This window comes from Sphaerodactylus townsendi, linkage group LG06 (genome assembly GCF_021028975.2).
Source record: "Sphaerodactylus townsendi isolate TG3544 linkage group LG06, MPM_Stown_v2.3, whole genome shotgun sequence".
NCBI classification, from domain to species: Eukaryota; Metazoa; Chordata; class Lepidosauria; order Squamata; family Sphaerodactylidae; genus Sphaerodactylus; species Sphaerodactylus townsendi.
In genome coordinates, this window is record NC_059430.1 from 116,895,101 (window position 1) to 116,914,398 (window position 19,298).

Sequence of the window (19,298 nt, forward strand, 5' to 3'; positions counted from 1 at the left end):
GCAAACAAAGGAAAGAGGCCTCATGGCCTTGGGAGGTAGAAATGGCCGGACCATCTGCAGCAGAGCTGTGTACGTGCGATTTGCCAGGCCAAGGATGGCGCAGGCCTGACACCTATATCTAAAATTTTGACATTCTACGACCAAGGTTAATCTTCCCTGGGAAATGTAGTTTTCAGGGTCTACCATTTGTTCTGTAAAGGTTTACGTCAAGGAGAGCATTCTGTGTCCCCCTCCCGCAATGCATGCCCTAGTTCTGTACAGAAAACCCCCTTACTCACAAACAAATGTTATTGCACTGTGTGAGGAAAAAGAGGAAGCCCAAGTACACTGACACAAACCCTGGGCATGGTTGTCTGCATAGTGTGGCCAGGACTGTATTATCCATAAAGCTGACTAGGCCGAAGCCTAAAAGCCCCACAGGGACTCAGGGCATGTCCATTTTGTTGTTGTTGCTGAGGCACTATTACCAGTGCCCTAGGGCTTCGGCCTTTCTGACAGGTGTTGCCTGAGCAATTGTGCAAGGTGGCTGAGAGTAAATTGCAAAGCCAACAGCAGGCCAATAGCGCACTCACGTCAGGGTTGTGACGTCATGCCGACTTCTCCCGTATTACACCTCCATGAGCAATATAGTCTAGTTGTGATCTTGATCACTTGAGAGTGGGTAAAATTCTTCAGGAGACCCTCAAAATGGATACAGGGCTATGCACTGATGTCTAGTTCCTACAGTACCAGGGTCAGGGTGTCAGCTGTAGTGGGGTGAAAGACTGAGGTGCCAGAGGGGGCCCAAAGTACCTGAGAGCCTTGGGGCCCAATCATGGGTTAATGTGGCCCTGAGTGTGGCCATGTAGGTTGGCTGTGTGCCCAACTCCCCCTGGTGATTGGCAACATTCTGAAAGTAGCATCATGGGTCATGCTGAGGAAGAGGGTATATGTGTGGTCCCCTTCTCCGCATGGTCATCCTTTGCAGATGACCAGACAAGAGGTGGGTCTGGAGTCAAAGCACTGCTGCCTGCTCTCCCTGCCCATGAAGCAAGTTAAAAAATGGGGGGGGGTCATCTGTGCCATTCCCCATGCTTCCCAGGTGACCCGTTATGACCTCTGCCTGGTTTCTGTGTGCTTGTGCCAGGGGCGGAGCAAGGGGGAACTGTGCCCAGGGCATACCTGCGTCCTGCGCCCCTGCCACACCCCTGCCAATCCCTGGAACGCCCCCACCATTCCCCTGCACCAGTGCGTGCCCAGTGCATTGCACCCACCCCGTCCCCTTGGCGCTACGCCACTGCCTTGTGAACTGCCAAAGTTTCTTTAAGGAAAACTGGTATCAAACAGAGTGAATAAAGAGGTGGCACCCATTTGGAAAACAAGTGTCCTTATTAATTAACTGTGTTCCAGCTGCCCCATTGAGTTTTCCTCTCTGGACAATGAAAGCCACATGAAAAGGCAGGGATACCCTCCCGAGCTTACTGCCGCCTTCTTTCTTCTTGCAGACCTCGTTCTCTTCCAAGTCCTACAATACCAGTCACTGTCAGTGGAAACTTTCACCTATCATGGGGAACAAAATTTGGTGATCGCCCAGCCTTTTCTCGGACGTTGCATCTTCCTGGAGTGGGATCATGAGCAAGGGAGATTCCGCAGCTATGCCAACATCACTGGTGAGCCCCAGGAATGGTTGAAAGGTTTGCAGAATAGATTAATGGGCAAGGTCAATTGTGCTAGAGTAGCTAAACAACTGTCCCAATTAGGGTAGCCAACTGCAGGCTGGGAAATTCCTGGAGATGGAGAGTAGAGGAGTTTGGATTTATACTTGACTTTTCTTGACCATGAGGAGTCTCAAAGCGGCTTACAAAGTCCTTCATTTCTTCTCCACACAACAGGCATCCTGTGAGGTAGGTGGGGCTGAAAGAACCGTGACTGGCCCAAGTAATCCAGCAACCTTCATTGTGTAGAAGTGGGGAAACAAATCCAGTTCACCAGATAAGAGTCTGCTGCTCATGTGGAGGAGTGGGGAATCCAACACGGTTCTCCAGACTGGAGGCCACGGTTCCTAACCACTACACCACAATGGGAATGGAGCCTGGGGTGGGTGGAGCTTGGGGATGGGTGGGACCTCAGCAGGCTGTAATGCCATAGAGTCCACCCTTGAAGCAGCCATTTTTTTTGGGGGGGGGACTGATCTCCATCATCTGGAGATAAGATATAATTCTAGATCTTCAACCTCCTCCCCAACCACCTCCCCAACCTCCTCCCCCAAGCTGGTAACCCTAATCCCGTGGTGGCGAACCTTTGGCACTCCAGATGTTATGGACTACAGTTCCCATCAGCCCCATGCTGGCAGGGGCTGACGGGAATTGTGGTCCATAACATCTGGAGTGCCAAAGGTTTGCCACCACTGCATCCCATATGCCGATACTTTGCAGGCCCTCTCCAGAGCAGACACTAATAAAGCCCCCCATCCTTGATCAGTCTTGTCTCTACTCCTTCTTCCAAGGCTCGTCCACTGTGGTCTGTAAACCCCTGGTGATTGACAGCCAACTCTTTGTGGTGGTGGCTCAGCTCTTTGGAGGCTCGCACATCTACAAGCGGGACGAAGCGACGGGCCGCTTCTTCCGCACCCAAGCCATCGAGGGGTCCCGCATCCGCAAGCCCAATGACATCGAGGTCTTCCGCGTGGAGGGCGACTGGTACTTCATCATGGCCGACAGTTCCAAAGCCGGCTCGACCACCCTGTACCGCTGGAACGGTCACGGCTTCTACACGCACCAGCTGCTGCACGACTGGTACCGCGACACGGATGCCGAGTTTTTGGAGATCGCGGGCAAGCCTCATCTCATCCTGGCCAGCAGCTCCCAGCGCCCCGTCATCTACCAGTGGAATAAGCAGAAATTCACGCCTCGCACCGACATCCCGGACATGGACGACGTCTACGCTGTGAAGCATTTCAAAGTCAAGGAGGATGTGTACATTTGCTTGACCCGCTTCCTTGGCGATTCCAAGGTGAGCCAGGAGTGTAAGGTTTCTCGGGGCCAGCTGGGAGTCTCTTTTGTCACTGGAGGCGTGCTGGATTGGTTGCTGCAGCACTAGCTTTCAGCCAGTTTCACTGTAGGTGCACAAGTATGGCAGAGTTCCCTCTGCACGACATGAGTTGTGTTCCTTCTGCAGAACATGAGTTCCCTTTCACAAAGACCAAGGCTAGAGCCGGCGCCTGCATAGTCTCAGGTGGGGCAGTTGCCAGGGCCTGGGAGTTCTGGCAGGACCCACTGCTGCTGACTCCCCAACATGCTCTTTCCAGGAGCAGCAGTGGCATAGGAGGTTAAGAGCTCATGTATCTAATCTGGAGGAACCGGGTTTGATTCCCAGCTCTGCCACCTGAGCTGTGGAGGCTTATCTGGGGAATTCAGATTAGCCTGTACACTCCCACACACGCCAGCTGGGTGACCTTAGGCTAGTCACAGCTTCTCGGAGCTCTCTCAGCCCCACCTACCTCACAGGGTGTTTGTTGTGAGGGGGAAAGGGCAAGGAGATTGTAAGCCCCTTTGAGTCTCCTGATGGAGAGAAAGGGGCTCCTCCTCCTCCTCCTCCTCCTCCTCCTCCTCCTCCTCCTCCTCCTCTTCTTCTTCTTCTTCTTCTTCTTCTTCTTCTTCTTCTTCTTCTTCTTCTTCTTCTTCTTCTTCTTCTTCTTCTTCTTCTTCTTCTTCTTCTTCTTCTTCTTCTTCTTCTTCTTCTTCTTCCTCCTTGCCTGCTTACTTGTGAATGCCCCCCAGCTGCACACACTGCCCAGTGTCCTCAGGGAAAGTGCTGTTGGAAGTGCCGTGCCCCTTGACTATAGTCTCAGTTGAAGAGCTCAGAACTGAAGCATGATATTCTTTACTGTAGAACTATAGCAGGATATTGGCAGGTGAGAACAGTAGAAAGATCTGGAAAGGCAACCCAAGTGGCCCTGTGATATACATGTAAAAGGCCCCCCCTTTCCAGTGGCAAGTGAAACTGGTTTAAGCAGACAGTAGAGTACAGTTGGATGTTTACATAACTGTGAAGCTGGGTTCTCAGGGCAGAGTTGCTATGTTATCCTTTCGTCAAGCGTACAGACAGTTTTCCCAGAGAGAAGCCAAGAGAGATAGATAAGGGCGTGAAAGAACAGGCAAGGACACACACTGATACCACAGACAGCTCCTAACCTCCTGGCAGGAGAAGCAGCAGTACAAAGACTCCAGACCCTTCAGTAGATGAGGACCGCAGCAATATGGCAGGACCATCAGGGCATGACTGGGAAGTTCAGATGACGGTGGCCGTGTGCAGTAGAAGGGCTTGTGAGCCGGGAAAAGGAAGGATGTATGGACAGGTAGAGAGACACATGGGAGAGTAGACACGAAAGGGGCCTCTGGGAACTCTCTGGTTCCCCAAAATCTGAAACCAATACTGACTACGGCAGGGATATTAACTCAGAGGTTCGAGAGCTATGTGTGACTTTGCCATGCCACCTACCGTGTTTCTCCGAAAATAAGACAGGGTCTTATATTAATTTTTGCTCCAAAAGATACTGGTACTTTTGGGCTTATTTTCAGGGGATGTCTTATTCTTTTTCCATGATTTTGCATCCCCCACATGGCCAGATCAGCTGCACTGGGAAATCTGTAACTAGGACTTATTTTTGGAGTAGGGCTTATATTTCAAGCATCCTCCAAAAATCCCAAAAAATCATGCTAGGGCTTATTTTCAGGATAGGTCTTCTTTTCGGGGAAACAGGGTATCTATGCTATGTTTTGAGAGCGTGGCTAAAGTCCTCACTTAGGGCTGCCAACCGGAAGTTCTCCCAGAACTCCTACTGATCCAGACCAGACCTACTGATCCAGACCTACTGATCCAGACCAGACCTACTGATCCAGACCTACTGATCCAGACCCTGGAGAAAATGGCAACTTGGGAGCCAGGACTGTGTGGCATCTTATTCTGTAGAAGCCCCCCCCCGCCCAGACTCCACCTTCCCCAAGAACTATCCTCAAATCTCCAGGATTTCCCCAAGCTCTCCACAGACTTGAGCTGATTATACACTGGTGTTCTGCCCTGCAACGAGTGTTTGGTTCCTGCGGGGCAGAGAGTCTTGTACCGATGCCATTAGAATTGCGTTGCTGGGTACCGCACAGTTTGTCAGAGCAGGGAAACCATGAGGTTTCTCTCTTGCTGTAAGGTTTCCCTCCTTCTGGATCACGGCAGTCAAAAAAAAAGGCAAGATGAAGGTTGCCTGTTTTGTTTCTTCAAAGCCCTTTAAAGGGAATATCAATATTACTTACATCAATATTGTTGAGGCTGCTTATCGTTGCTCTTGCATTTTTAGGGGAAAGACAGCTGTGAATCCCTGACATGTGAGAAGGGAGAATGTCCCCCCTCAGTGATCCTCGGTAGGGGGAATGGTCTCCCACTCACTCCTCTCAGGGATCCATGGATGAGTTTTCCCTAAAAATGCAAGAGCGACGAAAAGCAGCCTCAGCGATATTGCTATATTAATACAAGCAATATCGATATTACCTTTAAAAGATAATATTGAGTGGAGGCAGGCAGCCACACACGTGATCGTGACTGCGTGGCAGACAGAGAACTCCTCATTGTGTTTAAACAGGGAAACCCGAGGAGACAGACAGACACACACACACACACACAGTGAGAGAGAGAGAGAGAGAGAGACAGACAGACAGACAGACAGACAGACAGACAGACAGACAGACAGACCCGTGAAGGGACTGCAGGGTTAGGAGTGCTGCAGAGAGCATTCCATGCACAATGGGCCTTGCATATCTTCACCCCTGAGATAGCAAATGGGCAGGATCCATATAAGGTAGCCTGTTTCCTGTAAGCTTGTCTGAGATGCTTCTCTGCCTCATGGGGCCGACTGAGCAGAACTGTCAAGAGACAGAAGACTCCAGGTTCAGAGAAAGGAAGGTGAGGAAAGGAAGTCGTCGGGCTTCCATCTTTCCACAAAGCTAGACATCCGCCCACTCTGCTCTGATGCTTTTAATGACTTAGCTCTTGACTAACTGGTTGCTAAGCATCCTCCTTCCTTTTGCTCTGACTTCACGCTGTGCCTTGGAGACACTCAGAATCTCCTTGGCAGAACATACAGCCAGGGATGAAAGATGCTCCTCCTCCTCTTCTGCATGCCAGAAGATGAAGACGTTTTGATTTATACCCTGCCGTTCTTTCCTGTAAGGAGCCTCAAAGGGGTTTACAAACTCATTTCCCTTCCTCTCCCTACAACAGACACCTTGTGAGGTAGGTGGGGCTGAGGGTTCTGAACGGTCGGTGTGTAGCCCCAGGTGACCCAGCAGGAAAGTAGGAGTGGGGAAGCAAATCTGGTTCATCAGATAAGACACTGCCGCTCATGTGGAGCGGTGGGGAATCAAACCCAGTTCTCCAGGTTAGAGTTCACCTGTTCTTAGCCACTACATCACACAGGGGAGGTCCAGGTTTAAGGGTGAAAATACGTGCTACATGCGTCATGAGTCAAGTCAAGGGTGCCCAAACTGACTTGCAGCCATGTCTTATCAGGGGAATTCAACTTCATAGTGTTCTGTTCAGCTTTGGAGTACAGCACAGGAGATTGTGTTGCCAGCTCTGGGTTAGGAAATGCCAGGGGGCTAGGGGGTGGAGCTTGGAGAACGGAAGTACCTCAGTAGGTCATAATGGCACAGAGTTCACCCTCCAAAGCAGCCATTTTTTCCAGGGGAACTGATCTAGGTTGGGTGGAGATCAGTTGTAATACCAGAAGCTCTCCAGGCACCACCTGGAGGTTGGCAACCCTAACAGGAAAAAGGCGCTTCAGGCTTTCCTCCCTGCTGATTTTGGCAGCAGAAACTGCTGTGAGGGGAGGGCTGTTTCCAGTGGAGAAACAGAACATTGTGAAGGTGATGTTCCCCGACGAGATGTGTAACTGTGAGTCGCCTCATGTCATGTCTAAGTTTTGCCCCTAAATTCTCTAACTTTAAGAAGGTGGCAGAACCTGGAGACAAAAATCTGATGGCTGAGGATACAAGATGCAGCAGCTACAACTTGAAACTCTGCCATGGCCTAGGGCAGTGTTTCCCAACCTTTTCAACACCACGGTACCCTTGACCTCACTCTTCATATCTCAGGGTACCCCTGCCATCTCCCCCACCTTCCCCTCTCAGTTCTCCTACTTGCCACCCCCCAACTTTCCCCTCCCAGGGTGAAGGAAAGCACTGGGGGGGGGGGGAATTGACTGCTGACCTCGTGGCAGGCCCTGCCTCCTGGGCCAGTTCCATGTCCTTGCTGGCACCGGCAGGAGACACCACAAAAGTGAGGGAGGTGGTAGCGTTGCCGCGGTACCCCTGGGACATGCTCACAACACCGCCAGGTACCACGGAACCCTGGTGAGGAATCCCTGGCCTAGGACTTCCTACTTTGGCTTGAGAAATTCCTGGAGATTTGGGAGCGGTGCCTGGGAACAGGAATTTCCCAAACCAGAATATGTAGCCCCAGTCCATGAATGCCTGAGAGCCCACCCTCCAAAGCTGACGTTTCCTCCAGGGCAATTGATCCCTTGGTCATGCAGAGATCAGTTGTGATTCCTGGAGGATGCCATGCTCATAACCCTTTTTGGGGCCCACATACTTGAAAACTTGTGGGATAATTATGCCCCTCCCACTAATTTTCTGGGAGATCCCCTCTTGTAGGCCATGGACTTATACTATGTGTGTTAAAAGCCATCGATTCACTTCTGACTCATGGTGACCTTATGACTCAGTGCCCTCCAGAGCGTCCTATCGTTAACAGCCTTGTTCAGGTCTTGCAAGCTGAGAGCCGTGGCTTCCGTTACTGAGTCAGCCAGCCTCATGTTGGGTCTTCGGCTCTTTCCGCACAAATCACCTAAAATGGTTCTAAAACTTTTTCAGTCCCTCCCTTTACAATGATGTATGTCTGCACTCACCGCTCAAAACAATTCCTAGTTACCATTACACTATTTTCCCAGCAGCAGTGGTGTAGTGGTTAAGAGCAGGTGCATTCTAATCTGGAGGAACCGGGTTTGATTCCCCACTCTGCCACCTGAGCTGTGGAGGCTTATCTAGGGAATTCAGATTAGTCTGTGCACTCTCACACACGCCAGCTGGATGACCTTGGGCTAGTCACAGCTTTTCGGAGCTCTCTCAGCCCCACCTATCTCATAGGGTGTTTGTTGTGAGAGGGGATGGGCAAGGAGATTGTAAGCCCCTTTGAGTCTCCTGCAGGAGAAAAAGGGAGGATATTAATCCAATTCTTCCTCTTCCTCTTCTTCTTCTTCGAGTTCTGTGTTGAATCAATGTTTGGCTGCTTCACACATTTGTGCTGTGATTCTATACTCGTCGCGTACTTCATGCTTCAATTATCCCCCCCCCCCACTAAAAAACAGAAATGCTGCAAACAAACAGGCCAGAGAAAATGGAATGAGCTCAGAAATTGGCATTAAGAAGGAAGTTCAGGGAAAGCAGAGAAGAGTGAGAAACAATAAATAGATCGCACAGGAACTGAAGATGTTTTCAAAATGTTTCAAGCGGAGAATTGTTTTGAAAGGTTTTGAATTGTTTTGAAAGGTTGTTTTGAATTGTTTTGAAAGATTCATTTAAAAAGGTTTTGAGGCTGCAGATAAAATGTTTGGGGGTAAAAACAATGCAGAACTTCATGGAGGAAACATATTTCTTTCCTGCCTCAAAGCTTTTTAAAAGGTTTGTGGGGAACAGAGCCAAAACCTCTTCTCCTGCTCCCTTCAACCTTCCTAGCATTATTGTCTTTTCCAGCAGCTCTCGTCTTCTTATAGTGGGACTGAGTACAATAGCCTCAGTTTCGTCATTTTAGCTTCTAGGGATAGTTCAGGCTTGATTTGATCTAGAACCCCCTTGGGTTTTTTTTGGCAGACGCACCCTACGGTGGCCCAAAATAATGGCTGTTGAAATGGCTATGAAAAGAGCTTGATTGGCTATTGATTTTTAGAAGGTGCCTACAGAGTGGAACTTTTACGGAAGATGCTGGTGCAGGGAAAGGATGCTGTTTGTAATGTTTGTAATGATATGCGTGTTTGTTGGCTGCACAGTGCACTTTTGAGCAACATTTCCGCCTTCCAAGCCCACTGAAGTCAGAAGGGCATAACTCTGCTTCAGATGATGCTTTGTTCAACCTTTGACATTTTTCTGTGGATCTGTTCAGGCTTCGCAGTTATAGATTTTTTTGTTGTAAGCAGCCTCCAGACTTTGAGGAGAATTCTAGAATAAACTCTGGTGTGAGGGCCAGCCCTAGGGCCCCTTCCGCACATGCAGAATAATGCACTTTCAATCCACTTTCAATGCACTTTGCCGCTGGATGTTACTGTGCGGAACAGCAAAATCCACTTGCAAGCAATTGTGAAAGTGAATTGGAAGTGCATCATTCTGCATGTGCGGAAGGGGCCCTAGAGTTACCAGCAGTGGTGGGATCCAAACATTTTAGTAACAGGTTCCCATGGTGATGGGATTCAAACTGTGGTGTGGCGCCAATGGGGCTGGGCGGGGCACAATGGGGCGTGGGCGGGCATTCCGGGGGCGGGGCATTCCTGGGCGGGGCTGTGGCAAATATGCAGCCGCTGCGCTGGTCCTTGGGCGGGATATGAATGCACGCAGGCGCAGGCTGCCACGCACGCCGGTGCACCTCCTGCTAGACTGATTCAAGTTCTGCACTCTACTGCTGAGAGGAGGGGCGTAACTAAGGCAAAAATCACATGGCAAAATCACCCATTAGTAACCCCCTCTCGGCACACACAAATAATTAGTAACCTACTCTCGGAAACCTGTGAGAACCTGCTGGATCCCACCTCTGGTTACCAGGGACCCATTTCACACCTCAGGGCCAAACTGTGTGTTACGGTGGACGTGGGTCTGACTCCAACCCATGATGCCAACACCATTTTGTAGGAAAATCTGACTGTTTAAAAATTGCTGAAAGGGCCCAATTGGGTCTGTGCTGTGGTGTCATCCGATGATTTGTTCCCCAGCCAAAAAAGTTTTGGCTAGAGTTGCCAGCTGCGAATTGGGAACTACCTGCAGATTTTGGGCGTGTAGTCAGGGGAAACTGTGGTTTGGGGAGGGGAGGGACAGCCACAGTGGTAATTCCATAGACTGCACCCTCCAAAGCACTAGGTGTAGAAAAAGAAGAGTTTGGATTTATATCCCCCCTTTCTCTCCTGTAAGGAGACTCAAAGGGGCTTACAAGCTCCTTTCCCTTCCCCCTTCATAACAAACACCCTGTGAGGTGGGTGGGGCTGAGAGAGCTCCGAAGAACTTTGACTAGCCCAAGGTCACCCAGCTGGCATGTGCTGCAGTGCACAAGCTAATGTGGTTCACCAGATAAGCCTCCGCAGCTCACGCCCAACGTATAGTTTGGATCTCAGTTGCCTGTAGCAAGAAACTATACTATGCAAACATTTGATGAATAAAAAGTGGTACACCCTACTGGTCCATGCAGAATCCAAAAACAAGACCAAAATCTGTGTATTACTTTTCATTAGAACCAAGCAAACTGACATAAAACATTGGGTGTTCTTTGTATGGTTCAACTTGCCGATTAATTTTCCTCTATTCAGCTTGTCTTGGTCTTTCACAGACTGTTTCTTTAAAGAGCTCTTTTTAACAATAACAATAATCCTTTACCCAGCAATTGAATGTTTAATGGCTTTTTTTAATGGCTTGCCCTTCTGAAACCACATCGAGAAACAGTGCTGAGAACTTCCATTACCACGATCTGAGAATGGAAGTCGCGAGATTGTGGCACAAATCAGCAACTGTGGGCCCAGTGATTTTTAGCACACTTTAGCTTTAGATGCAGTGCCGGTTTTACCTAGGCTTGGCAGGCCAAAACCTGGAGGGCCTCAAAATCTAAGCGGCCTCTGGCTGAGGTGTAGAATATTTTGGACACAGTTATAGGCCTTTCTTACATGTGCTGACATGTTAAGAAATAGAGAAACAATGTTAATTTTAACACTGATGCCTACATTTTTCAATCTCTATGGTATTCAATAATACCTTGTATCCTTTAGAGGAGGAATTATGAATTGTGGAATTTTAAACATCCTCAACTTTACTCAGTTTTGTTTAAAAGATTTTTCCATCTTCCTCTGGTCGTGAAGGTGAGGGATTGGGAGGGGCTTCACCAATGAAATAATCCAGGGCAGGGGTCTTCAACCTACAGGCAGGGGTCTCCAATCTATGTTCATGAACTACAATTCTTATCAACCCCTGCAGCATGGCCAATTGGCAGAGCTCATGGGAATTGTAGTCCATGAAAATCTGGAGGGCCATAGGTTTGGGGCCCCTGGCCTTAGGGCCTCTCTTCATCTACATCCGGCACTGTTTGGATGGCATTTGAACCACCTACGCTTTCATAAAATCTCTGCCGATTACAAAAGGCCATACTGCTTGGATCCACACATATACTATGCCCGTGGTGGCGAACCTTTGGCACTCCAGATGTTATGGACTACAATTCCCATCAGCCCCTGCCAGCATGGCCAATTGGCCATGCTGGCGAAACTGATATGATAGTCCATAACATCTAGATACAATAATTCGCCACCTCTGTATCTTGCCAATATATTATGACATCCTGATGCATATGGAGGCCAACAGTGGCTGAACATCTGGCAGCTGTGACTTCATATCATAATAACAATAACAGCAATAATAATCCTTGACCCAGAAGTTGAATGATTAATGTCTCCTTTTTATGGCTTGCCCTGATGAGAGCATATCTAGAAACGTTTCTGAGGACACACAGTTTTATGTTTCTTCACACCCACAAAAGCAAACAGCTTGGTCTATAAAAACACACACACTGAAATCTAGATGCTGTTTCATAGTCAGCTCTGTTTGAACACCAGAATAACATTAGAGTTGGCTGTTGCACAGGAAAAAAGGAAATATCTGTCCAGATTGAGCAAGAAGGAGGAACCACACAGCTGTCAGAGGTTTGGACAGGCATATAAATTCATTGTTGCTGTTTCTGCAGCTGGTGTCAAAAGGGTACAAGTAGTTTATGTTCAGCTGTATCTTGCTGGTCATTAATGTCCGTTTCTCTTGGTCCCACAAATTAAGCATGTCGTTACCCAGTATTGTGGTGTTCATACACAAATTATTATTTATTTAAACCTTTGCAGCAGTGGCGTAGGAGGTTAAGAGCTCATGTATCTAATCTGGAGGAACGGGGTTTGATTCCCAGCTCTGCCGCCTGAGCTGTGGAGGCTTATCTGGGGAATTCAGATTAGCCTGTGCACTCCCACACACGCCAGCTGGGTGACCTTGGGCTAGTCACAGCTTCTCAAAACTCTCTCAGTCCCACCTACCTCACAGGGTGTTTGTTGTGAGGGGGGGAAGGGCCAGGAGATTGTAAGCCCTTTGAGTCTCTTGCAGGAGAGAAAGGGGGGGATATTCCTGACACACTCTCCCTAACACTTCATTGTGATAACTGCTTCTTCACAATGGGTAATGCCTGCTTTTTTAAAAATCAAGATAGACGTCTGAGTTCAAGCTTGAAAGCTACGCTGCCTTGGCTACGCAGTTGTATCTCCGGATATTTATTCAGTGGCGCTATTCAGTTCGACAGGACTTAGTCCTAAACATGCACGGGACAGCAGCCTCAAGCGTAGTGGTGGGTAATAATGATGCTTAGGGGAAAATGCACTTTACACATGCTCATTACCACCTACTGCTCACAGCTCAGATGTGCACAGACACAGACATTAGTGGAATTTCATCCAGTCGGCACACATACACAGAGGTCCCAGTCCAGCAAGAGAAAGTCCCGTAGCCATATCTCTCTTGTTCTTTTGGCCCAGCTCTACTTTCAAAGAGTGAAATGGATTCTAGGACTACACACGAGTCTACCTTAAGCAATGTCTGACCATTGATCTGATTCATCAAGGTCAAAACTGTCTACTCAGATTGGTAGTGGCTCTCCAAAATCTCAGGTGATAGTCTTCCATGTCACCTCTCATTTGATCCTCAACTGGAGATGCCGGGGATTGAACCAAGGACCTTCTGCAGGCCAAACATATCCTCAACCCAGAGTCTTAGCCCCTCCATCTAGGAAGTTCAGGCCTTAGTTCACCTTGTATTAGACTACCCTGGCATGGTTTTTCAGCCAAATGCACCCCTTCAGCTAGTTGCTTCAAGCAATTGTTTAGAAGCTCCAACCCTGATAGAAGTTGCCACTGAAGCCCCCAATATTCATAACAATGTGCTCCCTTGCCCACAGGTGATGCACTGGGACGGATCAATGTTCCGAGACGTCCAGCACATGCCGTCCCGTGGCTCCATGGTTTTCCAGCCCCTGACCATCGCAGGCTATCGCTACGCCTTTCTCGGCAACGACTACTCCTTCAGCCAAGTGTACCGCTATGAATCCGTTACGGGACTCTTCGAATACTTCCAGGAGTTGACCACCCAGGCCCCACGCTCCTTCGCCCACCTCCACGTCAACAAGCAAGATTTCCTCGTCGCTTCCAGCTTCAAGGGCAAAACCCACATCTACAGGCATGTCATCAAAGATCTGAGTGCCTGAGTCAGTCCACAGTGGGGTTCGGGGTGTTGAATCAGGAGGCAGCTGCCCCATAGGGAGAGGAGGAAGTGGAGGCAGGCAGCTGGGAAGTGCAGTACCCAAGACGGCCACTAGGGCGACTGCACTGGAAGCAGGTGCTGATGAGCGTGCGATTCCCCAGTGGTGAGAGAAAAGAGGGTGCTAAAGAACAGCTAGTCGTTGGGTGGAAGTCAGGCAACCGAAGATCACTAAGAAAATATGGCAAATGGCAACCAGATCAGTCACCAGAATACCATTCTCTATCTCTTTTAAAAGTCAGTATGCATGAAACCCTCCTGGTTGCTGGAGAAGGTAGCAGTGGAGAGGCCTGCATGCTTGGCAGCAGGGCTTAACCAAATATCTCGACAAACGGGGCGTGCAGATTTGGAGAGGCACCACTTTGCCTGCAATCCCTCCCAATCTTACTGGCCATCCCGTTGTTTTTGCTTTGTCGTTTCAAAGGATTCTTTCTTTTTTTTAAAAAAAAAAACAAAAAACACCCACAACCTCATTTCTCACCCTAAGTTGAATGAATCCGATTACTGGCTTGTGTTTCCCATTCCGCCTGCTTGCATCCATTTCCCCCGTCAACAGATGCCACGAGCCACTGAAAATCTGCTTGATGTCGCTGCTTCTTTGTTTTTACTGCAGAATTATCTTCGTCCCTCTAAAACTGGATGGCTTTGTTTTCCTTAACTCATTGCAAAGGGGCATAAATCCAGCCAAATTTAGCCAAACCTAAGTGACCGAGATACGGTGAAATCGTGGCCACTGGGCATGAGATAAGCAGCCTGATCCAATGCATGTTTACACAGAAGTAAACCTCACCTGGGTAGACCAGGATCTCGCAACCATGTCGGCGTGCGCAGGCTTTGATCGCAACTAACTTTTGCTGGAATGCATCAGACGTCTTTTCATTGTTGTTTACTATTTAATTTAATTTGTTGACAATTTAAGGCACTGTACAGTGTCGAATACTAAAGCACAAGTTTAGCATTAAGCACAGAAGGAAGCCCCCCCCCCCCCCAATAATCCTGGTGGGAAAAGAACCGCTGGGGGAACAGGGTAGATTGGATTCATTGATGCAATGGGTGGGTAGAGGAGAGAACGGGATAGGAGAAGCTCCCCCGGGAAGGGGGCTTGGAGCCCAGTGGAGATGCACAAAACCGCCATTTATCTTTTGCCTGTAAATAACCAGCATGTTTATTCAAACACAATCAGCCAACCTCCTTCCAGTAGCAGGCAGCTACAAGGAATACATGCCAATGTATTTATTCCCTAGTGAGAATATGGAGCTGGGATAGTTTGGGCTAAGAATACATGATATTGTCTCCTGCCAAAGAGGGCCTAATATGCTCTTCTGTCTCTCTTTCATGAACTGGGATCCCACGTACAAGCATTGTAAATAAAAAAAATAGTATATTGTTTGTGAGCCCAAGTGTTATTTGCTCTGTTTCATCTCCCTCATGCAAGCATCTGAAGTAAAATTGCCACTGAGAGTGGGAAGGGGGAAATTGTCCGAGGAATAGTCTCCATAGCAACACTGTTGGAATTTCCCAATATCTCTATGGTCTTTACCACAGAGATTCAAGGGAATTCCTGGAACATCACCTGGAAGTGACGTCATAGCCTCCCCACACTCCACCATTCCCTGGCACAGACATCAAAATCTTCCAGTATTTACTGAGGCAGTGCTGGCAACCCTAGCCTGAACCTAGATGTTGGTGTGATTCTCCGTAGGTGCAAGGAAAAACGGTGCTGAAGAACAGCTATACTCTTTCCCACTGAAAGATTAAAGGGCGCTCAGTCGTGGAAATAGAGGAAATAATATGCTTACGCATTAGAAAATAGTCCCGAAGGAATATGAGCATTATCATTTTTAAGTGCTGCCTTTGTCCAAACCATTATTCTGTACATATTTAAACATGGCTCGAGAAGCTGGAACCCATGGAGGAAGGAAACTTCAGGCTGCCTCATCAGTGAGGCAGCGGCAGTGTGGCTCAGTGGGCAGAGGTACCAGGAGGACGAAAGGGAGTGCACAGAAGCCACTGACAGCTGAATTTGCCCATGACCGGCCCAATGCCACAGCAGAGAACAGCCCTATGCCTAGCCAATTAAAAGGGAAGAAGGGACAGGAGAAGGTGAATGGAGGGGGGAAGCAGAACTAGGTAGGAACTAGGACCCAAGTGGAACATTCTACGATGAAGATCCAGCATGTGGCAGATGAATATACAACTGTACTTTAATCTTTCGTGGAAAAGAGTATAGGTACGGAATGGAGTTTTCATGTGCAGGACATCATGGAAGCAAGCAATAACATACGCACATACACACATGAAAACAAGACTGCTGTAACTTTCCCGAGAGCTTGACGCAGCAGTAAAGGCAGCTCCACGGACTTCCAAGTCTGAATGTTGCATTTCATTGCGCGGCCCAAAGTATGGCTGCCAGCTCCAGCTTATGAAATTCTTGGGAGGAGATTGGGGAGAGACTCCAACATGGTATAACGCCACTGAATCCATCCTCCAAACCAGTCATCGTTCCCAGGGAAACTAATCTCTGTAGTCTGGACAGCAGCTGTGATTCTGGGAGGTCAGCCCAGCCCCAAGTACCCTAGCTGGCTTAAACTGCACATTTAAAGCACAGCTGGTTTTTAAAAAAAGATTTAAAATATAACTTGAAACTGATTGGCCGCTGCAGCTTGAGAAATTTCCGGGGGTTTGGGGGCGGAGCTGTGTTGCCTTGCTGGATCAAACTACTGGTCCATCTAGTCCACAGGTGTCAAGCTCGTGGCCCTCCAGATGTTATGGACTACAGTTCCCATCATCCCCTGCCAACACATTGCTGGCAGGGGATGATGGGAACCGTAGTCCATAACATCTGGAGGGCCATGAGTTTGACACCTATGATCTAGTCCCATGGTGGCGAACCTTTGGCACTCCAGATGTTATGGACTACAATTCCCATCAGGCCCTTCCAGCATGGCCAATTGGCCATGCTGGAAGGGCCTGATGGGAATTGTAGTCCATAACATCTGGAGTGCCAAAGGTTCGCCACCACTGATCTAGTCCATCACCCTATTTCCCAGTGGCCAACTGGTTGCTTCTGGAGGGCCAACAACCAGGGGCATAGAAGCCAACCTGATGTGGCTTCCTAGAATTGGTAGCTTGATGTTCAGGGCCCAGGCATCTTGGCTTGAAACAATCACCACCAGTATGTCTTGAAATCATGTGGCACCAGTTCAGCTGTCATGGCTGGCCTCTTAAGATTCTGGTCACTGAGAATTCTGGGGGCAGAAGGTTCTAGCCCAGCTAGAGGGCCCTACCAATTGCTATGAAACCAGTCTGAGCTTGTAGGGTAACCATGCCCTTCACTGTAAGGATAACCTTGCAGCATTTTTATATGCCCAAACTGCTCCTACACGTTCTGTAGACACACCACCACATGGGTAGATCAGTGTTACTTCTACTAGAGTTGCCAAAACCTGGGGAGAGGATAATGCCATAGAATTTGCCCTTCAAAGCAGCCATTTTCTCCAGGAGAACTGATCTCTGTAGTTTGGAGATCAGGAGACCTTCAGGAACCACTTGGAAGTTGACAATCCTAGCCAGCGATGGGGGACAAGAGCTGTCAGAGACAGCTTAGCGACATTCACAACCAAGACTTGTCAGCTCAAACCCCCGTGCTAGCTTGCTAAAGCTTTCCGCTCCTAAACCAAGGGCAACGAAGACCAAATGCAAACAAGTCCCACGGCCGACCTCCTTCCTGTTTTTGGGCTGCAGGAAGGGGGTTTCGGTAAAGCTGCTCCTTTCATAGTTCTACGAAATGACAAGAAACACGGCCTACCCTATCATATGGACATTTACTTCAGGCAACAGAGCCAGGGAGGGCATCCACTTCCCGACTTCAGTCTCCATCACTGTATGTATGAATTTTAAGTGAGCAGCGAAGTAGGAAGGACCTTTTTTGACTTCCCTTTAGGACCTCTCCCCTGCCCCTCAACGACTGAGGTGTCCAAGAGGGAACTTCACAGCTCAGTTCTATTAAGTCTACAAGCTTGGCATCCTCCAAAAAGATAATTTGTCAACCGACAGAATAGATGCCAGGACTGTGGCCCTTAAAAAGCATGGAGTAGGCCTTGGGCCAGTCACAGTTCTCTCGGAACTCTCTCAGCCCACATAGAGACGGGAAACAGCAAACCATCTCTGAACATCTCTTGCCTAAGTCAGCTGTGACTTGACAGCACTTTACACATTGGCCTCCTCAAGCCAGTATGAACAGTTGCTAAGCAACACAGAAGTTCCACCCTAATGGCTTCCTAGCCCAAAGCTGAGACCTGACTGCAGTATGATGCTGGAGGGTAAGGTCCCATCCCAAGTGATCTTTTGAGCACTGTATACAGTGGTGGGATCCAAACATTTTAGTAACAGGTTCCCATGGTGGTGGGATTCAAACTGTGGCATAGCGCCAATGGGGCTGGGTGGGGCACGACGGGGGCATGGCCGGGCATTCCAGGGGTGGGGCATTCCTGGGCGGGGCTGTAGCAAGGACGCAGCCGCTGCGCTGGTCCTTGGGCAGGAAACGAATTCACGTAGGCGCAGGCTGCCACGCACGCCGGTGCACCTCCTGCTAAACTGCTTCAAGTTCTGCGTGCTGCTGCTAAGAGGAGGGGCGTAACTAAGGCAAAAATCACGTGGCAAAATCACCAATTAGTAACCCCCTCTCAGCACACACAAATAATTAGTAACCTACTCTCGGGAACCTGTGAGAACCTGCTGGATCCCACCTCTGACTGTATACCATGTTTAAATTCAGTTTACAGTAACCTTTTGTCCAAATAGGGTTGCCAACTGGGGTTACCCACATCTAGGCAGTGGCTGGAGATCTCTTGGGATTACAACTGATCTCCAGGAAGACTGATCACCTGGAGAAAATGGCTGCTTTGGAAGGTGGACCCTATGGTATCATACCCATTGAAGTCCCTCCCCTCCCCAGTACCTGTCCCCCTTAGGTTCTATCTCCAAAATCTCCAGGTACATCCCAACTGGGAGCTGGGAACCAATGGCGAAGCTACAAAGGGACGGGGTGTGTGTGTGTGTCGTGCACAGGGCACATGCCTGGGGAGGTGCAGAAAATCGCCCCCAGGCCCCTCCCCCTTTCACCGCCCACCTCCGCAGCATCCCCGGGTGACCCCCTGCAGCTTCCCCCTTCCCACACTTACCTTAGTTCCTTTCCTTTTCGATAACTTTTTCAGGCTGCAAAAGGCATGTTTGCAGTAAAAATGGCCTGAGGAACTACAGTTTCCAGGAGACCTTGGGGCTCACAAGGTCTCCAAGGAAGTATAGTTCCCATCAGGCCGTTTTTACTGAGAACAGGCCTTTTGCAGCCTGAAAAAGTTCTGAAAAAGGAAAGGAACTAAGGTAAGTGTAGGAAGGGGGGAAGGGGAGGTGCTGCGAGGGGGGGGCGGAAAATATAGTATGCGCAGTGGGCACAGTTTGGCCCAGCTACGCCTCAGCTGGGAGCCCTATTGCCTGCTCTGAGTTGGGAAATTCCTAAAGTTTGGGTTGGGACCCGGGGAGGAAGGAGTTTGGGGAGGGACATCAATGGGGTCAAATGTCACACAGTCAGGGGAATTAATCTCTGTAGTCTGGAGAGCATTTGTATATCTGCAAGATTGCAAGGTTCCACCTGGAAGTTGGAACTCTTAATTTCCAAAC

The 19,298-nt window shown here is 49.0% G+C and overlaps 1 protein-coding gene across 1 annotated transcript in view; it reads left to right on the forward strand.

Annotated features, from left to right (window-relative positions):
* The window catches only part of LGI4 (leucine rich repeat LGI family member 4), a 30,224-nt gene extending 15,216 nt beyond the window's left edge, over positions 1-15,008 (forward strand). The window contains exons 7-9 of the mRNA XM_048500553.1: positions 1,485-1,649; positions 2,486-2,991; positions 13,261-15,008. Coding sequence (XP_048356510.1) covers positions 1,485-1,649; positions 2,486-2,991; positions 13,261-13,566 — 977 coding nt within the window. The 3' untranslated portion in view covers positions 13,567-15,008. The remainder of the gene's footprint in view (positions 1-1,484; positions 1,650-2,485; positions 2,992-13,260) is intronic.
* Positions 15,009-19,298: the final 4,290 nt, after the last annotated feature.